The sequence below is a fragment of the Python bivittatus genome, unplaced genomic scaffold (assembly GCF_059951505.1).
Source record: "Python bivittatus isolate LINGU-HERP-01145 unplaced genomic scaffold, Pbiv_v1 ctg000850_np1212, whole genome shotgun sequence".
Classification (NCBI taxonomy): domain Eukaryota; kingdom Metazoa; phylum Chordata; class Lepidosauria; order Squamata; family Pythonidae; genus Python; species Python bivittatus.
In genome coordinates, this window is record NW_028277112.1 from 63,478,024 (window position 1) to 63,497,019 (window position 18,996).

The following is an 18,996-nucleotide window of genomic DNA, read 5'->3' on the forward strand; positions in this document are numbered from 1 at the left end:
TGTGCTATTAAGTCGGCAAGAGAGATCTTTTCCAGACTCTACAAACTGTTATTTATAGATTTAATCAGGAGAGAAGCCTGAACAACAACTGCATGTGTGCCTCCTCAGTTCAGACTTAGCACAAGAAGGGCATTAGACTGCAGTATTTATGTTTGCTTTTCTTCCCCCACCTATTCATATAGATACCCATCCAATGAGAGCTACTGCTGTGTGATAGAAATGCAGTGTTTTTACACACAAGACACTTTTAAATACACAAGAAGATCATCATGAACTAGCAAAGGAAAAGATCTTCCTATCAGCCCTCTCCCTGGCTGATGGACAACCTATGCAAATGAACAATATCTACAAAGATGGTTCAGCACTTACGACATGCATGTTTTTTTCTCAATTATTTTTTAGAATGAAAAGGGAAACACACTTGTTACAGAAGAAAATAAATGCACTAGAACATTGATCTCGGTACAGAATCGGGTTCATTGTGTTGTTGCCCACATGGGAAAAAGGGATATAGAATCATAGCCACCAGAGATGTCTACACCCACTTCTCCAGCACTTCTTTTTCTTTTACAAAAAAATGAAGAAGGTAACTCTCTAGATACTTAACACTGAGAATAAAATTATATTTTAATATAGTGAGCTGAAGTTATTTTTCTGTCTTCTTTTTAGATTCCAGAGCATTTTAACGTAAATGAGCTACTGAGTATAATTAATACTTTGTATCCCTGGTTCTCATAGATTGGATTTCCAATCTAACAGAAATAATCTGTATTCATATTACTTTTCTTCATACTGACTCTGACATCCCTAAAATGGTACTACCCGAACCCAAGTAACAGCAATTTAATGTAGGTTGCAAACAGGGCAAATGGTGTTTTAGGCTACATTAATATAAGTTTTCTAAACATGGAAGAGTCCTATACTGGTCAGATGTCATCTCAAATGTTACATTTAGTTCTATGCACCATATTTTTAAAAAGATTCAGACCAACTGGAATGGAAGCAAAGAAGGGCAGTGGGAATGATAAGAGCACTAGAAATTAGATCTGACAAGGAGAGATTGAGAAAACTGGTTATATAAAGCCTTGAAGAGAGAACACAGAAGGCAACGTTCCAAGGATTTGTCAAATACCTCATGAGATATCATGCAGAAGGTAGCCAAGACAATGTTTCTCTGTTGTACTAGGCATGGAATAATGTCCTGTTGTGCAGGACATGAAATAATGGTTGTAAATTAGAGGAGGACAGTGCAGTAAGATCAACATTCAGGGAATGGAATCAGTTACCTAAAGAAGTTGTGCTCTTCTCCATTGAATGTATTTAAGCAACATCTGGACATACTGAATAGAGGCAATCAGTTTATTTGGATTCTTGTACTGGATAAGGGAGCTGAACTCAATGCCCTAAAATGTCTCTTCCAACCCAGTGATTCTATGATTAAAGTTTACCAGGGTAAACTTTATGATTAAAGCTACCAGGGCAGGTGGAATAAGGGAGCACCAAGATTTTCAGAAGTACAAAATACTTTAAGGGGGGAAAAAAACCTCCTGGGGGGCATTCCCAGTACCCATGGAATCCTGACTGACAGTTGAAAAGGGAGAGAAAATAGAAAATTTAATAATAAATCAAATAAATAAATAAAATCAAGGAGAATGAAATAAAATATCCTGGAAGAGTTCAGAATTCTAGCTTACAAGCCATCAACAGAACATTCCACACTGCAATGCTTTGTTACAGAATTCACCACTATATCCTTAATGTCTAATATGGTATATTTAAACTGGAGAAAATTCCAGGAGACTTTTATCACTCTTCAGAAGAAAATCATAAGCTGATTAGTTTAGCTGTGGAGTAGCTGTAAGCTTTAAGCAGTAGCAGTACAAGAAGCTGTTTGCTAAAAGCAACAGGCTAGAAGGATATAAGCCACTAATATAGTGTTCAAAACAAGCCTGCTCCATCTTTTCCATCACCTTATTGGCTGTGGAGAGCTTTCCCCTTAAGGGTGACTGATGAGGTAAAGGCCTCCAGAAGTGGGCCTATAAAAAAATTAAATTCAAACATGACTTAAGTTTTCTCACAGTTTCAGGGATCCCTGGGGCACATACAGCCCCAAGCCCCCCCCCTTTTTTTTTGCACTGGCTGTGGAAAGATTGCCCATCCCTGTTTTTAAGGCAAAATGAAAAACGTTTCCAAGTTACACAAAACAGAACATTGAGAACCATGTTACTTAAAGATGGCACCAACTCCATATTACACCTGGCCAGCTATGTGGCAAAGAGGATTCATGGCAAAATAGAGCTTTTGCCTTCCGATTGCTGACCGGACAACAGAGTCTTGAGAGCATTTTGATATTTTAAAATTGTACACTATGGGGCGAGGAGTGGCATTTATTTTTAAATGCCATATTCCCAATGTAACTACCTTTACACGCAAAAAGAATCTGAAGATTAAAGAAGACCTCAGTTTGCAAAACATTCACCGAATTATACACTGGAAGTTACAAGCATATATCAACAACAGAAAGTTTGTTCAATAGTGGTGTGATCAAAACGTTTGTTTGACACTAATCCACCTTAACTAATCTGAGTGTCATGTTTCACTCAACAGGCCATGTGATTTTGGGGAGAAAGGGAAGGAAAGAGAGAAGGAAGGTAGGAAACCACGTGATACATCCACTTACCCAAATTAAGGAAGTCTGTGCTAGAGGAAGGAGGCGGTGCACTGTGTGTGGAAGGAAACATAGCAGGTACAGTTGGTGCATTTGAACTAAGAAAGTCACCAAAGAGATCAGGACCGGTAAGAGTTGGACTGTCTGCATTGACTGTGAATGGGTCAAACTGGTCAGCTAAAGATAAAACAAAACACAACACAACATTGCTGGTGTTACTTGAGATGCTTCCAGAAATAAGGCAAACAAAATATGAGATTCTGCTCTTGCAACTATAGCAAGCCTGAGGAAGTGCCGACGCAAGGCATATTAAGGATAATTTCTTTCTAGAGGTTAAGAGTGGGCCTTACCCTACCTTCACTGAGGATTAGGGCTTAAATGCTATTATATAACAAAAGGATTTCTAATCATCAGAAAGAGCAATGATCTTCTGCAATAATTCCTCAGATATCTGTCCACATTCAGCCTCTTCAGTCTCTTGACTTTCAATTAAGAAAAATCTGCAACCGCTGAACCACGCGCCCTTCACAAAAAGCCAACCAAGGTTTATACTAAAAGAAAGCTTGCTGACAAGCTGAAATTAGCACGAAAGACATCAGCAGAAGGAAACCTAACAGGTCTTCCTTTAAAAAAGTCAACCCCTGCGGCCTAGTGACCCTAACAGTAGTAGAAAAGCCATACTGTACCAGTCAGAAGGGAAGGCATGACTGATTTTTTTCAAAAGCAGACACAAAGGGGGGAAAAGAAAAGGAAAATACAGAAGAGCAGCCTCCAGCCTGAAGGTATTTCACTGCCTACTGTCAAGCAAAAGCTGAGAGCAGCTGCTCGGGAGCCGTATTTATATCCAGCAGGGAGGAGAGCGCCATGCTGTGGCCAGCAGGCAATCTGGCAGATGCTCCACCTGGCCACTCAAAGATTTTAAGAGTCACGACTCCTAGAAACTAAGATACAGTAATATTAGTTGGGAGCACAACTGCAAAGTTGCTCATTTTAGCAACACACTCCCCCCCCGCCCCCCGCCGTTTCAAGCAAAACTAACCGGCTCATCTCCAATCATTTCCATCACACATCAGCAGCAGAATGTAATAAGAAACAAGGTCTTTTTCAGAAACAGCAGAGTCCTCACCTATAATCTTGTGTCCGGAGGCATTCCAGACAATCACAGCTGCCCTCATCTGATGTCAGGATATCTTACAAGCATTGGAACAATTTGCTTTCTCAAGGCAACCTTGAGGACTGGGAGGGCAGGATCTTGAGAGATAACCATACCACAGTAGCCTTCCACAAACTTCATCAAATTAATGAAAGTTCCCACTGCATTTCCAGCCATTAGAAGACACAGCCCCTAATTCTACATTCTGCTTAGGTTCTGAGGGAGGAGCATATACGGTAGCTAAACTTTGCAGTGGATACAAGTCAAGGTGAATACCGCAAAGGTGAACACACCATTTTTGTGGTTTCTAGGAATGCACAACCAGTCACACCTTTCTCCAGTCAGATTCTGAGAGCAAATACAGTCATTGAGAATTCAGAAAGCAGACCAATTGATCAAGAGCCAAATGATTGGGTCATGTGGGACTGCCTTAAACATCTACTTGACATATGAGTACCCCTCCTAGATTGCCAAATTCTAAACAAATGATTTAATGTTCAGAGAGACTGCCTAACAAACACCCCCCTGCCACAATTTTATAAATCTGTTATGCTACGGTTAGTTTCAAGAACATGGGACCCTCTGTTATGCGCTGGACCAGATTTCCCATCACACTGGAGGAGGCCAGACTGAAACTGACTAAAATATTTGGTTGAAGAACTCTACAGAAATCTGCTTCATCACTGTAAGGCACTTTTAAACCTTATGAAGAAATGAAAGAGGTGGCATTTTGGGCTCACATGGAGCCCTCATTGTGCCCATTATACAGTAGAGATGGCAACGGTTGTAACACATTAGACACCCCTGTTCTGTCATCTCTTTCCCTTTGGAGATAGCTCGTGGGATCAGTAAGATCCCTTATACCGAAAAACAGGCAGCAAGAACCCAGTTGGAACGTTAATTTCTACAGACAGAAACGGGATAGAAAAAAAATGTATGAGTATTGGAAGCTGGTTGTGAAGCTCATATATGGCAATCACATGACCGCAGGATGCTGTGACGGCTGTATGTGCAAGGATTGGTTGCAAAGCTTTTTTCCCAACCTTCTTTGAACAGTCGCTAAACAAGGCAGTCAGTAAGCGAGAACTATCCGTATGGCTAACTTTGATAGTATCCAGGAAAAAGCTAACACTGATCACATTATTCTTTGATGTTATTAAACTGTAAGTATGCACCTCTTAAGAATTAACTGTTAAACCCAAGTTAAACCATTCTTGCTTTACAGCTCTTGCCTTTGTCTTTAAGGTAAGGTAATAAGGTGTAACAATGGCAGGAAGAACTGATGGATTAAACCAAATAACCACTACATATTATTGATCAGTGTAATCTTTTTCATTTCTCTCCCCCTCCACAAACCTCCCAACAAACTTATACATGGCTTGTTCTGCTATAAACACAAACGCTAGAAATCTGCCATTAAAAAATAATAATAAAAAAAAAAGCTGAGATTCTCAAGAACCGTCATCTATTGAAACATTCCATTTTATACTCCAGAGCAGTTTTTTTTTCAAACTGGGTTCCGTGGAAAGACTAATAGAAGAAAAAACTCTTCAGAAGGCAATGGCGGGGGGAACTCTCTGCAAGGGACTAAGGCACAGCAGAAAAGGCAGGGTTGTCAGACGACAATCAGAAGCCCTGCCCCTCTTGATCACAGATTTAGCACCATTGCCAGAAGAAACAAAAATAGCAATGAAAAGGAAGCTCAAGAAACCTACCTGTAGAAGAAGAGGTGGCTGCTGCTGAGGAACCATTGCCCTGGGGATTTGCCGAGGGCTGGGACTGGCCACCAAAAAAAAACTCTGCTCCTCCACCTAGGAGGTCTGCAGTTGAGTCTTCTGAAATTTCTGGAGCGCTACCAACAAACAGGCCATTCAGCAAGTCTGCATTGCTGGAAGAACTCTTCATCTCTGTTGGAGGCTGGAGCAGTTCAGGGGGAGCCTCTGAATCTAGCCCAAGCAAGTCAATGCTGTGTTCTTCAGGAGTCTCTTCTGACTGAGCAGCTGGCATATCAAAGCCAGCTTCAAAAAAATGCTTGCCATCTTTCTGTTCCAGGAGGTGCATCTCTCGTTCCTCAGAAGGTCTAACATCATTGGGGAATGCAGAAAATTCCTCACTGGAAGGCTCATTCTCCTTCTTTTCCTCAACAAGCCCAAGACTCTCTTGAGAAAAGGGACCTTCAGGAGCAGTTTCAGACTTTTTTCCTTCTGTTTATTTAAAAAAAAAAAGTTTATTTCTTTCTTATATTCATATCCTGCTTTTCCCCAAGGAACTCAAAGCAAAGCATATGGGATTCTGTTCTGTTATCAACATAATAATTCATCTAAAGGCACCGGCTGAGTACAACGGCTGAGTTCAGAGCAACAATATAACTCTACATATCAACAACCACTTTTCCCATGGGGCATTTCGGTAAAGCTCCAAGTGGCAGTCCTCAAATTGCCATGCTGCCAAGTCTTAGCATAGTCTTGAGAAGTGTGGATTTCAACTCCTAGAATCCCCTAGTTAGCATGACCACTGCCGAGAATTCTGGGAATTGCAACCCCACATTTCGAGACTGCCCAGTTTGAGGAAGAGTGTCTTACTGCAACTGACACCAACCCCAGAGCCCTCTTTTGCCACCTTGAAAAAGAAACTTAAGTAAGGAGTTTGGCCAAAGCTGTTACTGAGGGAAAACACTTCAGAAAATCATATCCACCATAACCAAGAGGAACCATGGAAGCAAACTGTCTACTTACTTTACGCATCTATAATGGGTGAAGCAAGGCAGATGTGTTTAAAAGAAAAGACACATTAGAAAGCACAGCTCCACCACTAGCTTTGTTTAAATACCAATCTTGGGTTTTATGCTGACTTGGTTGTCGCAGGCTAACAGGTTATGAACAAAACAGGGTTACCAACCACTACTAAAAACAGCAATTTAGATTTAACCATTAGGACCCAGTACATGTGTTTCATTTTCTCTTCCCTGCTCTCCTCCTTTTTCCTGCGTGTTATGGAATTAAGATTGTAAGCCTAAGGGGAGGGATGAGATCAATCATCCATAAGCTGCTCGGAGAACCTTTGAGGCTAAGAGAAGGGTAAAAAGAGAGTTTAGAAAAATGAAGAAAGCCAACACAGCTTTTGCCAGTAGCAGATCCTTTCCCTTTACCTTGCCAGTCTAGTGTATGAAAGAAATTTGCCTCAGCACTGCTGCTCTCTGGAGAGTCTGGCTCCACAGGTGGACCTTCAGAAGATGCTTCTGATGTCGAGGCTTCTGCTTCATATTGGGCAGTTGATCCCGGCTGCCTAGGCAGTTCAGGCTTACCTATCAGATGAAAAATAAAAATCAAACCCAAGGAATATAAAAACCTCCTCTTTAAGCCTCCTGTTTCTTTTGGAACTGGGTTTCTATTTGGTGTGTAAAAAGGAAAAACAAAAAGGCTCCTCAAGTAGAGACTGAAAAGGAAGATTATGGAGAATTTAAGTAGGTGCTCTTTCTTTTTCTTACCAAATTTTGATAAAATCTCTTGCTGTTCTTCACGGCTGGAAAAAAGGATCTTGGGGTTTAGACCTTTAATGTTCAGATTATCCCAGGGAGCTCGTTCCATGCTGGGCCTATTTCGTGGCTCCACTTCCACTTCTAGATTCACTTGAAACAAGTCAGGATACTTCTCTTGAATATCACAGGCATCCAGATCATACCTGTAGTAATATTACATTAGTTAGAAGCACTTTTTTTTTTATAAAAGAAGGACATTGCACAGGGAAACCTCTTGAAGCAAGATTATAGAGCCCTTAAACAAATCTCATTTGCTTCAGTGAGGCTTGCAAAGGGCAGCCTGCCCATAGATTGTGACCTTAGCTATTTTATTCCTCTAAAAAAAACCCCATCATGATGAAATATAAGGCAAAGAACTTGACTTTCATAAAACAACAGAAGATTCCCCTCCCCAGCCTCTTAAATCTTGAAGAAAGATCAGATTTTAGGACAAGAGTTGTTAATCAGCACTTAATGAGGGCAAAATTGGGGTTACCAGGCTCAGTGCTATCGAAACCACACTGGAAACCAGTAGAAATAACATTAATTGGAGAAAAGAGCTTTAACCCCCCCTTGTAATGCATATGAATTCCTCTTATTCAGCTCTGCTTGTGTTTGGTTATTATGTCTGGCCAAACCTAGAGCAATTCAAACGTTACTTCAGAGCCCAACATTTGGAGGCTATTTTAGCTTCACTTTGAAGTGACTAAAAGCAACACTGAATGCTACTGTAAGAAGTGGGGAGAATTTACATATGAGGGCAGTCGGAAAAGAGGGTCCTCGCAGGCTGCAGCCATCCCCCCATCTCTTGATCTCCCAGTTCTGGCTCATGTTACATTGACATTCATGTAGAGGCCAAGGCATGGTTGAAGAGGAAAAGCCTGGTGCTCTCCAGATATTTTGGTGACTTGGGTAGCAATTACTGTATGGGACCTGTTGTCCACGGGGTTGAACAAGGCTGAGGAATTATATTGGAGGAAGCTATATTTTAAAAACAAATGAAAATATAAGAATGCAAGTTCAAGAAGGGTTGTGAAGCATTTCCTATAAAGAAGTTATCAACATACTTTGCAAATTTCACAGTAGTGGCATTGCGAGGTACAAATCCTGTATGAAACTGGATCTGGAACATCTTCATTGATGCCATCTTGAAAAGGAACAGAAAAATGAATAAGGTATGTCAGTGAAACAACATGCCTGGAAGACACAAATGCTGACCTGACCACCTTCAGTATTTCATTACCCATATTTTCTGGCTGCCAGTCTTGCATTGAATGGCTTTGGCCCTCAAACAGTTTATCTTGTATCCAATGACTTCCTGCTGTTAATACATTTATTCATAATATTTGGGGCCATGCCTTTTTTTCTAGGCTCAGGGTAGCTAGAATCAATGTCAGCCTGGGCCAACGAATAAGTTGAATTACTAGTTAACCGTTACTGTGAATAATTCTCAAACATTTCAATTACTGTATATATCGAACAATCTGATTTTCTGCAACAACCTGCCGAAAATTCATATTCATACATCCTCTTCAAATGTTTCATTTAAGAAAAAAAATGCAGGCCACAAAGAGCAAGCCACAGCAGTGAACTCTCCCATTTCACTTTGACTTTGTACATTTTTCTGAAGCTGTTTTTATTAAATAGTGCCTCTTAATTCCTTTATTTACACTTATACAACTTTTTAAAAATTTCAGTTTGGTTCAGGAAAGTGACGATGAGGAAACTGTTTCCCATCTGCCTAATATGAAAAACAAAAAAAATCCAATCAACTATTAAGAACAGTCTCGACCCTTAAGTGCCCAACAGCATTTTGAGAACTTATGAGGACTGAGCTCCCTGCTGTGATTGTTACCTTGGCTTGGAGTCTGCCACCTAAAGTGGACCTGGCATGGTATATCACAATGAGGACATCTCCTTGGACGGTGATGCCTAATGGGATTACTGCTTTGCCATCTTCCATTCTGAAATCCCTAAGGAGGAAAAGCACAGCTCAGATGTTGTGATCTGAAAGCAACTGCAGTTCATCCTACCAGTTTATTAGTTCCACCGCTTCCCTTTTTCAAGTACCGATATAGATATTCCAACACATCCGCTGTCTTGCAGCTGGACTTGGGCAATCATGCACACCATGCAGGAGTCAAATTAATATTCCCTAATTTCATTCTGACTTCCATATGGTGTGCAAAGTCAAAATCAAATTAGGGAATATTAATTTATTTCAGCTTATTAAAAGATATTGTCATAGACCAAACACAATATAGTTCGGTTTTACCTAAAGCTGGACTCTGTATGTGTGCCTTCAAGTCAGTTTTTGAGTCCTGGCAACTGCAAGCCAGCCCGGTGCTTCATTATTGGCAACGGCTGAGCAGGGAAAGCCTCAACTGGGCACGCTCGGTGGGGTAAGGATTTAAAATGCGCAGGCACTGCCTTCTGTTACTGGAAGTAACTTTGGCATCTGTCTTTGTGAATTCCTGCCCTTGACTCCTGCTTCGTTTTGACCTCAGCGTGTTCCTGACCAAGTCTCTGGCTCTTCCCTCGGTACTTTTCAAGCTATTGTGTAGTATTTGATTACAGACTGTCTGACTCAGATTATATCTTCTCCTCAGCCTCTAGTAAGCTGTTGTGCACACATGTTCTTTCTCTTGCTTCCTCAACTCCTCCTGTTGCCTCCCTCTGCCTGTCTGCTGCCATCTCTCCAGACAAGCCTTCCTGATATTTTTGCAAGCCTCGCCCCCAAGTGTCCACATCACACCCACACTTTCCAGCTGGACTCCAGAATGTAAAAAGGTTTAAGGATTGCTCATGCAGCTACAGTATTATAAGCTAAGATCAGCAAAAACAAATCCATCTTTAAGTCTACCTACATTTATGACAAAGCTAAACTTCTGGGATGGTCCTGCATGCCTTGAAAATGTAGATAAATTAGCCATATCCAAAATTTTATTCTGGTTTGGTCATTAAATAACAGACTTCCCTCTCTCTCTCTCTCAGCCTGAAATCAGATCATGAACCACTTTGCAAAGTCCCAAATTACCTGGCGGATTGTTTCCATGAACAGCTGGCAAAGTAGCTTGGGAACTGATCTAACAAACCCAAACCCAAACCCTCCTTTGACAAGCCCATTTCATGGGATTCCAGTTCTAAAATTAGATATTTATATTTACAGCAGGTATTTACAACTGCCTGTTGCTTAGTAACATTGGGTTCCAGTTGTGGACATGCCAAGATTAAATGGGTTTTTTGAGAGTCACTTCATACTATGCTCTAGGGCAACTTTCCCAAATCACATGACCCTCCAGTTGTGTTACACTACTATTCCCATCAACCCTCAGCTTGCATGACCACTGGATGATGGAAACGGTTGATTAGCATATCTGAACTCCAAAGAGAACAAATTTCAGGCAAATCTGCCTTTACTTTAAAATAAAGGAGCCTGAGAGACTGGCTACTTCTGGCTCTTTTTTTATGTGATATCCAGCTTAGCGCCCTCCCCCCCCCCCCAAAAGCAGGGAAAGACAATGAACAAGGCCAGTACATCAACCCTGATAAGGTTCCAACTTTTCCTTTTCCTTTGTACCTTTGAGAACTCTGGGATTTCTCTTCTCCTTCCCCCTATCCCTTTTATGTTTTATCTTTTAGTTCATAAACTGAAGACAGGGATGCCTTTTTGGGGGGGTAACTGAATTGATTCAGGGAGCCTTTCAGCACAATAATGAAATAAAGCATCTAATAAAATAACCACTGCGTGAACTAGATAGCTGCATCTGATAAAGTCGACTCTAATTGATGAAAATGCCAGCCATAAAAATGTGTTAAGATATTAAGGCGCCAATGGATCTCCTCCCCACCCTACTCCACTTTGCTGCAAGAGACAGAATGGTATCTGTTGGGAAATCCCACTTACTTCATTTTATCATATTCTTGTGAGGTAGTGGTTACTCTTTCATCTCCGACATAAACTTCACAGAAAGGCCTGCAGCCGTTGCGCTGCTTGCTGAAAAGCGGAACTGGAGTCATGACGATTGATTTTATGAGGATTGGCTTGCTGTGAGGAATAATGGGCTCATCAGCCATCATGTCACACATATATTCAATATACCTGAGAACACACAAGAACATGGTCAAAGTATACAGTCAAACAAGGCCAACTGAGCCGAGCCAATACAATGCAACTTCAAAGCATACATACAACACTAGTCAATCTCATCAATAAGTGTGCAAAAGCATGAACTCTTTCTTCTACTACTCTTATGCAGTACATATCTACACATTATTGTAAAACAGAGATGCCCTGAGAAGAATAAAGCCATCTTCTTTCAGTCTGCAGCAACATACCTTTCCCATAACTGGGAGACATTCTTGCTATAAACCAATGGCTGAACCACAAGAGTGTTTTAAATGTTTAGTTTAAGGGAGCATAATTAAGCTCATACTAAGAAACAACTGAGTTTGTACCCCCCCCAAAAATAAAAAAAATTACTGTCTCATTTGTTATATGGCTGGATTAGCCATGATGGATTATACTTGCTTCCTATGCCTAAAGACAGGTCTAAACATGTAGCTAAACCATGTTTGAGGAGCAAGTACTTTTAGTAAAGCTCATGGAGTTGTTATCATCTCTGCAGTTTTATTGTAAAACGTCCTCTTTTTTTTACTTTGTCATATTCCTATGTTGGGATTGTTTTATCAATGAAAAGTATGTCAGCATCAAAAACAAGTCTATTCAGAAATCTAAATACATTTAAAAAGGCATGAACTTGATCAGCATAGTAAGGCAGCATCTGAATGATAGGTGAGAGCAAGGAACCCTCAATAGCTGAAAACAGGAAAAGCAGTGACGTGAAATCTTGTAGAATTCACATAACATGTTATGCCTATTATGATTACTGCATGAGCCCAGAGTAAAGTCAAATTGTGGTCAAGGAAGAACGTCTAAACTACAGGCTGCTACAACCAATTTATCATAAATTAAATTTCCTTAACCATTGTTTGGTTTGTTGTCTGAATCTGGACTAACAGTTAGCTGATGGTTAAGAAGCCATTAGTCCTCCAGAAAAACGACATGAGGTAAAAGAGTGGTCACAAGCTGAGTCATTCCCACAATAACATTTTCACTGCTCCTGCTCTGTTATTGTGCCTTGTGGCACACAGACACTATGTTTAAAACCCAAATGGGTTAGGGAATGTCAGCCTTCTTCCAGTCTGCACGCAACAGCTCTGACTTTATTCTGGCTGTGTTTCTCATCGTTTGGTTTTTTGCCAAATTAAAACAATAAACAAAATGTCAGAAAATGATGGGCAATGCAAAGGTTGGTGGGATATTAACCTAAAAAAGAGGGGAAATGAAAAAGCCAGCCAGCTATGGCACCTATGCTGGATTTGCTGGAACGCCTTAATTGGAAAGTGACCTAACCATGGTTTAATATTAACTTCAATGCTACAGTTATACAAACACATCTCAGCGTGGACTGTACGAACAGGACAGAACCCTGCAGAACCGAATGCCTTTGCAAGAAGACCCACTTCAGTGATCTGTCCACAGCTTACTGCTCTCTTTTAAAATCTGCAAACTTTACAAGAAAGCAAGGTTTATCTTGAAGGAAACAGTTGTTTCTGCAAACAACGTACCTCTTATGTGACGGCCAAATGCCTGGAGGACAGCGTTTCATACTAAACATATAAACAGCAGCTTCAGCAGTCGTGAAGAGGCGACAGAAACACAAGAAAGAACAGACAACAACTGCGGATGCTGCTCTTCCGTCCTATGAAAGAACACAACCCCACCAAAGAGGTAAATTACTGGAAATCAAATACAACGTGCATTGACTATTGGCGAGATGATGTCCTCTCTTTTGGGTAAATTGCTCACCTACCTATATCCCACTGCCCTTTCCCCCGTAACATCATTGCTGAATTGTACCTACGACTAGTCATTGACCGCAATAAAGGATTTGATTTGACTTGATATAGGTGAGAAAAGGCTATTAACCTTCTCATCTGTAGTTTGAGAAAACAAGGTCTGTAGTCTCAAGGTTATTTTCTAAAATAGCTAGGGTTGCCTAAAGCAAGGGTTGCCTATAGAAATGCATGCATATAGGAAAATCCAAATTAGACGTAAGTTTTAATATTATGAGGAAGAATGTTCTCTCAGTCAACTTTCTCCCCTGGATACCTACTCCTATGAACAGCTGATTCCAGACCATTCAGATTCCTATTACAGTGGAGGTTCCTCGATCTGCTAACCATTTTGTTTGCCTGTTTCTGCTCATCTGTCTGCCATATGGTATCATGATTTCAAAACTCCTCTGCTGAGAAATCAGTTCTGCGCTCTGGCAAGAACAATCCAGAAGCCGGGGCGGAGAGCATTTTCATATCAGGATACCACATAGCGGACACGTTTGGCTTGAGCCGCAATGCCCCCATGCCCTATTTTAGCCTTGCCCGCTGTAGCCACACACTCTCCATCCTCACCAATGACTGAACCTAGCAGCCAAAAAATCCTCCCTCCCCTTATTTTAAATCTTTAGGGTTGAATCAAAATCTTAGATCTATGTCATGGTACAGATCTTCCCAAGTGATACTGCATTATGGTTTTGGGACACTCAGCCTCCAAGCTATTCATGGTGGATTTTAAATGAGTAATTTCTTTCAGACCAGCGTGCACAGCAAAGGCCAGCTTCTCCACATTTAAGTGCTACTTACAAGGCAATGCACAATGCAAACATTCTTTGGATCTTGCTTCAGCCATGAATGCATGTTCTTGCAGATGCTATAAAGGTTTTGAAGATTTGGTGTACGCCTTGCAGGCCAACCACATTCAGATACCTGTTCGGGAGACACTTTGATTTATTAAATCTAACATACTGCCAACTATTATCACAACTTTAAAAATTGCCAAGTCTTAAATTTAACTTGTTCCACAGCAGTGATCAAGTCCTTTCCTTTCCTGAAACACAGTTCAACTGAGGCATGATCTCATTTAACAGTGCTAAACCGGCACAACTGGTACTCGTTTTTCCCATAACAACTTGCACATTCTGTCCATTCTTCATCTTTTTGGAACCCAGTGAATGAAAGATTTAAAGGGGAAAAAACTAATCAAGGGCAATATTGCAAGGATATGAATTGTGTCTGCAAAATCACAGAAAAAGAATCATCCTAGGTTCTTTAGGATATCGTTTTAAAAGACGGTAAGCTAACTTCACCCTTAAATTAAAAATGTAATTAAAAATTAAGCTAACTTAATTTTCCAGAAATTATTTTTTTAATATAATTAACTGGCCATACTAAAACTGGCTTTTTGAAATGGTCTCCTTTAGATTTTAAGTCATTTGTTTACAACATGCTCTAAATCCATTGCCACCTATTTCCAGACGCTGAAACTGGTCATGTTTCAGCTTCAAGCTTCAAAGAGCTTTCATCATAAGAAGGCAGAAGCAGCACTACCAGGACACAGTACAAGGTCTTCTAGTTCATCCCTGGGCCAGCAGCCAACTGAACTTTGCAAACAGGGTGTGAGGGCAACGCACTTCCCTTTTATGGATTCCTGGCATATGATGATTTGGGTTGTGTAAGATCACATCTGGAAGCACAAACCTTTACTTCCAGAAAACTGCCAGATCATCTCCAGAAGAGCCAGATCAGCATGGTCTGGAGGAGGAACAGACTGTCTTGAGGGTTCTTTGGAATGTTCTGTCTCTGAAAGGGAGTATTTTGTATATCCCTAATTCAGAGTGTGCTTTCTATGAACCTGGGAAAACTCTACACATCTTCTGGCAGCAAGTTTCAATATTATGAAGATCTTATCCAATAGTGGGGGCCACATGTGCTTCCCCCTCTCCACCTCAAGGCTTTGGCGCAGCCCACAGCGCTCCGTCTTCTTTTGTCACTAAAATTCAGCAGCAGAGTGTGGCACTGAAATAGCTTGGAAGCTACTATAGTTTAGAATTAAGAAGCATATATAAAATGATATGCATTTAGAGTTTATGCTTAAGGTTATACAAAACCAAATTCTGTAAATATTTTGAAACAGATTTGCTGACATTTGGAATGGCCTTTTTCTTAATTTTAAATTATTAAAAATGGTAGAATATATACATACACACACGCTCTCTCTCTAACACACACACACACACACACAATTAATTCAGTCAAACAGGTTATTTTTGTTTAAGAAATGCTAGTAATAGAGGCAAAAGTATGTATGAGAGTATGTGTTGTTCTACCTGTAAATGATTTCATTTCCTGCTCAATGGACCTTCTGAAAACATCTGGTTGGCAACTGCCATATGCAGGCATGCACTCTCTCCTTCTTTCTCTCTATTCATGTATTTACTTTAGGAAATATTACTTTCTTCTTTCAATTCCACCCCCATTTTACTGGCAACCCCTTCTGCCCTTTGCAGTCCCATAAAATTGAATGAAGCCTTCAGGCTAAAGAGGTGTTTGGGCTTTGAGGAAGAGATGATGGATGGAAGTCAGTCTGAAAATCCTTTTTCTACACTAAAGCAACTCTCTTACTATTTTCATGCCAAGGTGAGGAAAATGCACAATGAGATGGGCAATATTGCAATGGGGAAAACAATGGGAAAAAGTTATACTACTTTACAAACCCTATTGTGAAATCTGGAGGGCCGATATGTCCTCGGAGACAGATTGTAGACAGCATAGCGTCCAGGATGTTTTGAGTCCAAGAACAGCCGCACATCTTCTATGTTATTTTTTATAGCAGACTCAACACCTTCTGCTGGAAATGACATCACTAGAGAATGTAGGGAGAAAGGGGGAAAAAAACAGTCAGGGTTGAACTCAATATATTTAACCTGCTTTTAAAGAAAATTATATTTAATAAAATGCTTTGAATCATACCAGCAATTCTGGATGTAATGTATGATATATCCAGATCTCCTTTTGCATAACTGAAATATATATAAAAAAAACTCAAGTTAAAAGTTAGAATGGGATTTGGTTCAATAAATGATTATTTTCAAGTGGCTTATTAGATTCTACTGGCTTTTTGTTCATCAAACAGGAACAACACCTGTTTTCCTTATCCCCAAGAGATTTTCTTAAATATGATTCTCAAATATCTGAATTATGGGAGATAATCTAAAGAATCCAGAACCCCGCTGGTTAGGACATAAATGGAAGCTTAAATGCATGAACCATTATCAAAGGATTCTCTGCTTTTAGGGCAAAAGTCAGGAAAAACCTATTATCCCAAAGCTGAAGGTTTCTGATCACTGCCTTAGATAGTAGGCTTTGTAATACTTTCTCGGTGGGGGGGGGGGAGCTGTGTTCTCTTTGGTTGGGAGGAATTTGCATCTCTCCAGCTATTGGTAACTACAATTGCATGTACAGTGGAACCTCGGTTTACGAACTTAATTCGTTCCATGACTCTGGTCGCACCCCGAATTGGTCGCAACCCGAAGGAAATTTCCCCATAAGGTTCAATGTAATTACCGTTAATCCGTTCTGGCGTGGAGGACAGGGAGGCAGCTATTGCTTGGAGGGAGAGTCCCTCTCCCTACGACCACGTGTCAGGGGCAGAAAAATGGCCGCGGACCACGTGTCGGGCAGAAAAAGGGCCGCGGACGTGTCAGGAGTGGAAAAATGGCCGCGGACGTGTCAGGGGCGGAAAAATGGCCGCGGACCATGTGTCAGGGGCGGAAAATGGCCGCGGACCACGTGTCAGGGGCGGAAAATGGCCGCGGGCCACGTGTCAGGGGTGGAAAATGGCTGCGGACGTGTCAGGGGTGGAAAAATGGCTGCGGACCATGTCACGGGAGGGAAAATGGCCGTGTATCCTGTTCGTACCCCGAGGCGGAGTTCGCAAACCGAGGTAAATTTTTGTGGCCAGAGCTGGTCGTAACCCGAAAAGTTCGTTAACAGAGGCGTTCATAACCCGAGGTACCACTGTATTCCCACAGCATACCCAATGGTGAAGTATGCCTGAAATTGCAGTTCGGTAACATCTGGAGGGCACAGGTTCCCTCTTCTTAGATTATATCAAAGTTCTGTGAAATTAATAGGCTAGGTTGTTATTACATCAACAACAAAAAGTCCTTCAAGACACAATGAGTAAAGTGGTTTCAATCCTGCACTAGCCCAACCCTCTTTTGTGCTATAGAGATCAAGGCAAACGACACGAAATGGCTACAGAGGGAAGGAGGAGGAGGAGGAGGAAGTAGAATAGCAGTGAACGGCATTAAGCTGTACAGTACACAGATTAGCACTTTAATGAGTAGTCTATAAAATGATGGTCAATTATACAGTGTAACATAGTGGTAAATCAGTCTCAAACAGTGAACAGGAAAAAACCAATATTATGCAGAAACAAGTTAATTTAGGTCAGCACAGATGGTATTTAGGCTCCTTAGAGGATAGCATGTTTAGAGTTTGAAAAACAGATTTAGGAAGGTAGAGAAGTTAAGTAAAACATCCACGTCCACACACAAAACTAACAAATTCTTTAACCAGCTATTTGAAGTCTGGCTTCCACATTTATGCTGAGGATTTCCATCTTCCTTTAATAAGGGCTATCAACCGAGGCTTGATCTCCTCACCAGTTTGCTTCACAGCAAAGCTATGCACTGAGCACAATTCTTCCTGAGCCATGACATGGACTGCATAGCTAAAGGGCAGGGGAGATCCTTCTTTGAAAATGTCCCTGTATATTCAAAAAGCTCCCATATAACAGGAAAGTTCCTTTTTCTTATCTAGTGATGTACAGATGTGAGAAATCCCACCCACCCCCCATTTTCAGTTCAGTATAGCACAGTTCCAAAGAAGGATCTACGTGTAGATTTCTGCTGGTCAGGCATTGGCCATAATGTCTGGGAATTATGGGCACTGCAACTGAAACTATTTCAAAGGAGCCAGATTGGGGAAGGCTGGCCTAGGCCTAGAGCATCTTAGTTAACGCTTTCTGAGATGTTGATAATCTCAACAATTGACCAATTTGGTAAGGTCCCCTGAACAAAAGTGTATAAGGATCACTGCTGTCCAAGTCAGTGGATTCTTACTTAGTTTGACATGAATAGAGCTGTGGGCAAAAGGGCAAGAATCCATCAAGCCCTTGGGTTATCAATTGCCCAATCTTACCCAATGCAACAAAGAAAGGGCAACCTAACTGGGATTTCTGAGATTTGTGCACCAGCTTAAATTTTTCAGTGGGCCTGGATACCAAAGCCAGAGTTTTGCATGGAACCATTTTTTTCTATTCTTTAGAGTTTGCAACAACTTTTTTTTTTCATTTTGTGGGGAATTGACCATGTAACAATCTATATGGAGATCATTATACAATGTATGTAGATTTCAATTTATTTGGTGTTATACAATAACTGAAAGTGAGCCTTTCGGAAAAGGATTTTAGTTTGAATGTGTTAGTTTACTTTAACGTGGTCCACAAAGTTTATTTTATCTGGCTACACACCACACCCCCATTCTTTCAAGCCCTAAACATGACACCGAAATCAAGAAATCAAAGATTTCAATGAGAATATTTGACAGCAATCTACTTCCTACTATCTGTTTCCCTAATGGAGGAGAAAAAAATCAGAAGTACAAGACATAGCAATGTATTATTAAATTCTGATTCAAAACAGAAGCTCTAAAGTTATACATGTGCCAGGACTATCACATTAAGAATATGAT

The 18,996-nt window shown here is 40.8% G+C and overlaps 1 protein-coding gene across 3 annotated transcripts in view; it reads right to left on the minus strand.

Annotated features, from left to right (window-relative positions):
• The window catches only part of GAK (cyclin G associated kinase), a 68,420-nt gene that overhangs the window by 15,152 nt on the left and 34,272 nt on the right, over positions 1-18,996 (minus strand). For 2 of the 3 annotated variants that reach the window (XM_088130097.1, XM_088130096.1), the window contains exons 12-22: positions 16,210-16,259; positions 15,954-16,102; positions 14,044-14,166; positions 12,970-13,103; positions 11,246-11,440; positions 9,194-9,311; positions 8,406-8,485; positions 7,309-7,502; positions 6,970-7,125; positions 5,537-6,025; positions 2,681-2,845 (exon numbers count right to left, since the gene is read on the minus strand). In XM_088130097.1, the coding sequence (XP_087986223.1) occupies positions 2,681-2,845; positions 5,537-6,025; positions 6,970-7,125; positions 7,309-7,502; positions 8,406-8,485; positions 9,194-9,311; positions 11,246-11,440; positions 12,970-13,103; positions 14,044-14,166; positions 15,954-16,102; positions 16,210-16,259 (1,853 nt within the window). The remainder of the gene's footprint in view (positions 1-2,680; positions 2,846-5,536; positions 6,026-6,969; positions 7,126-7,308; positions 7,503-8,405; positions 8,486-9,193; positions 9,312-11,245; positions 11,441-12,969; positions 13,104-14,043; positions 14,167-15,953; positions 16,103-16,209; positions 16,260-18,996) is intronic. The other variant, XM_088130099.1, reaches the window with a different exon arrangement.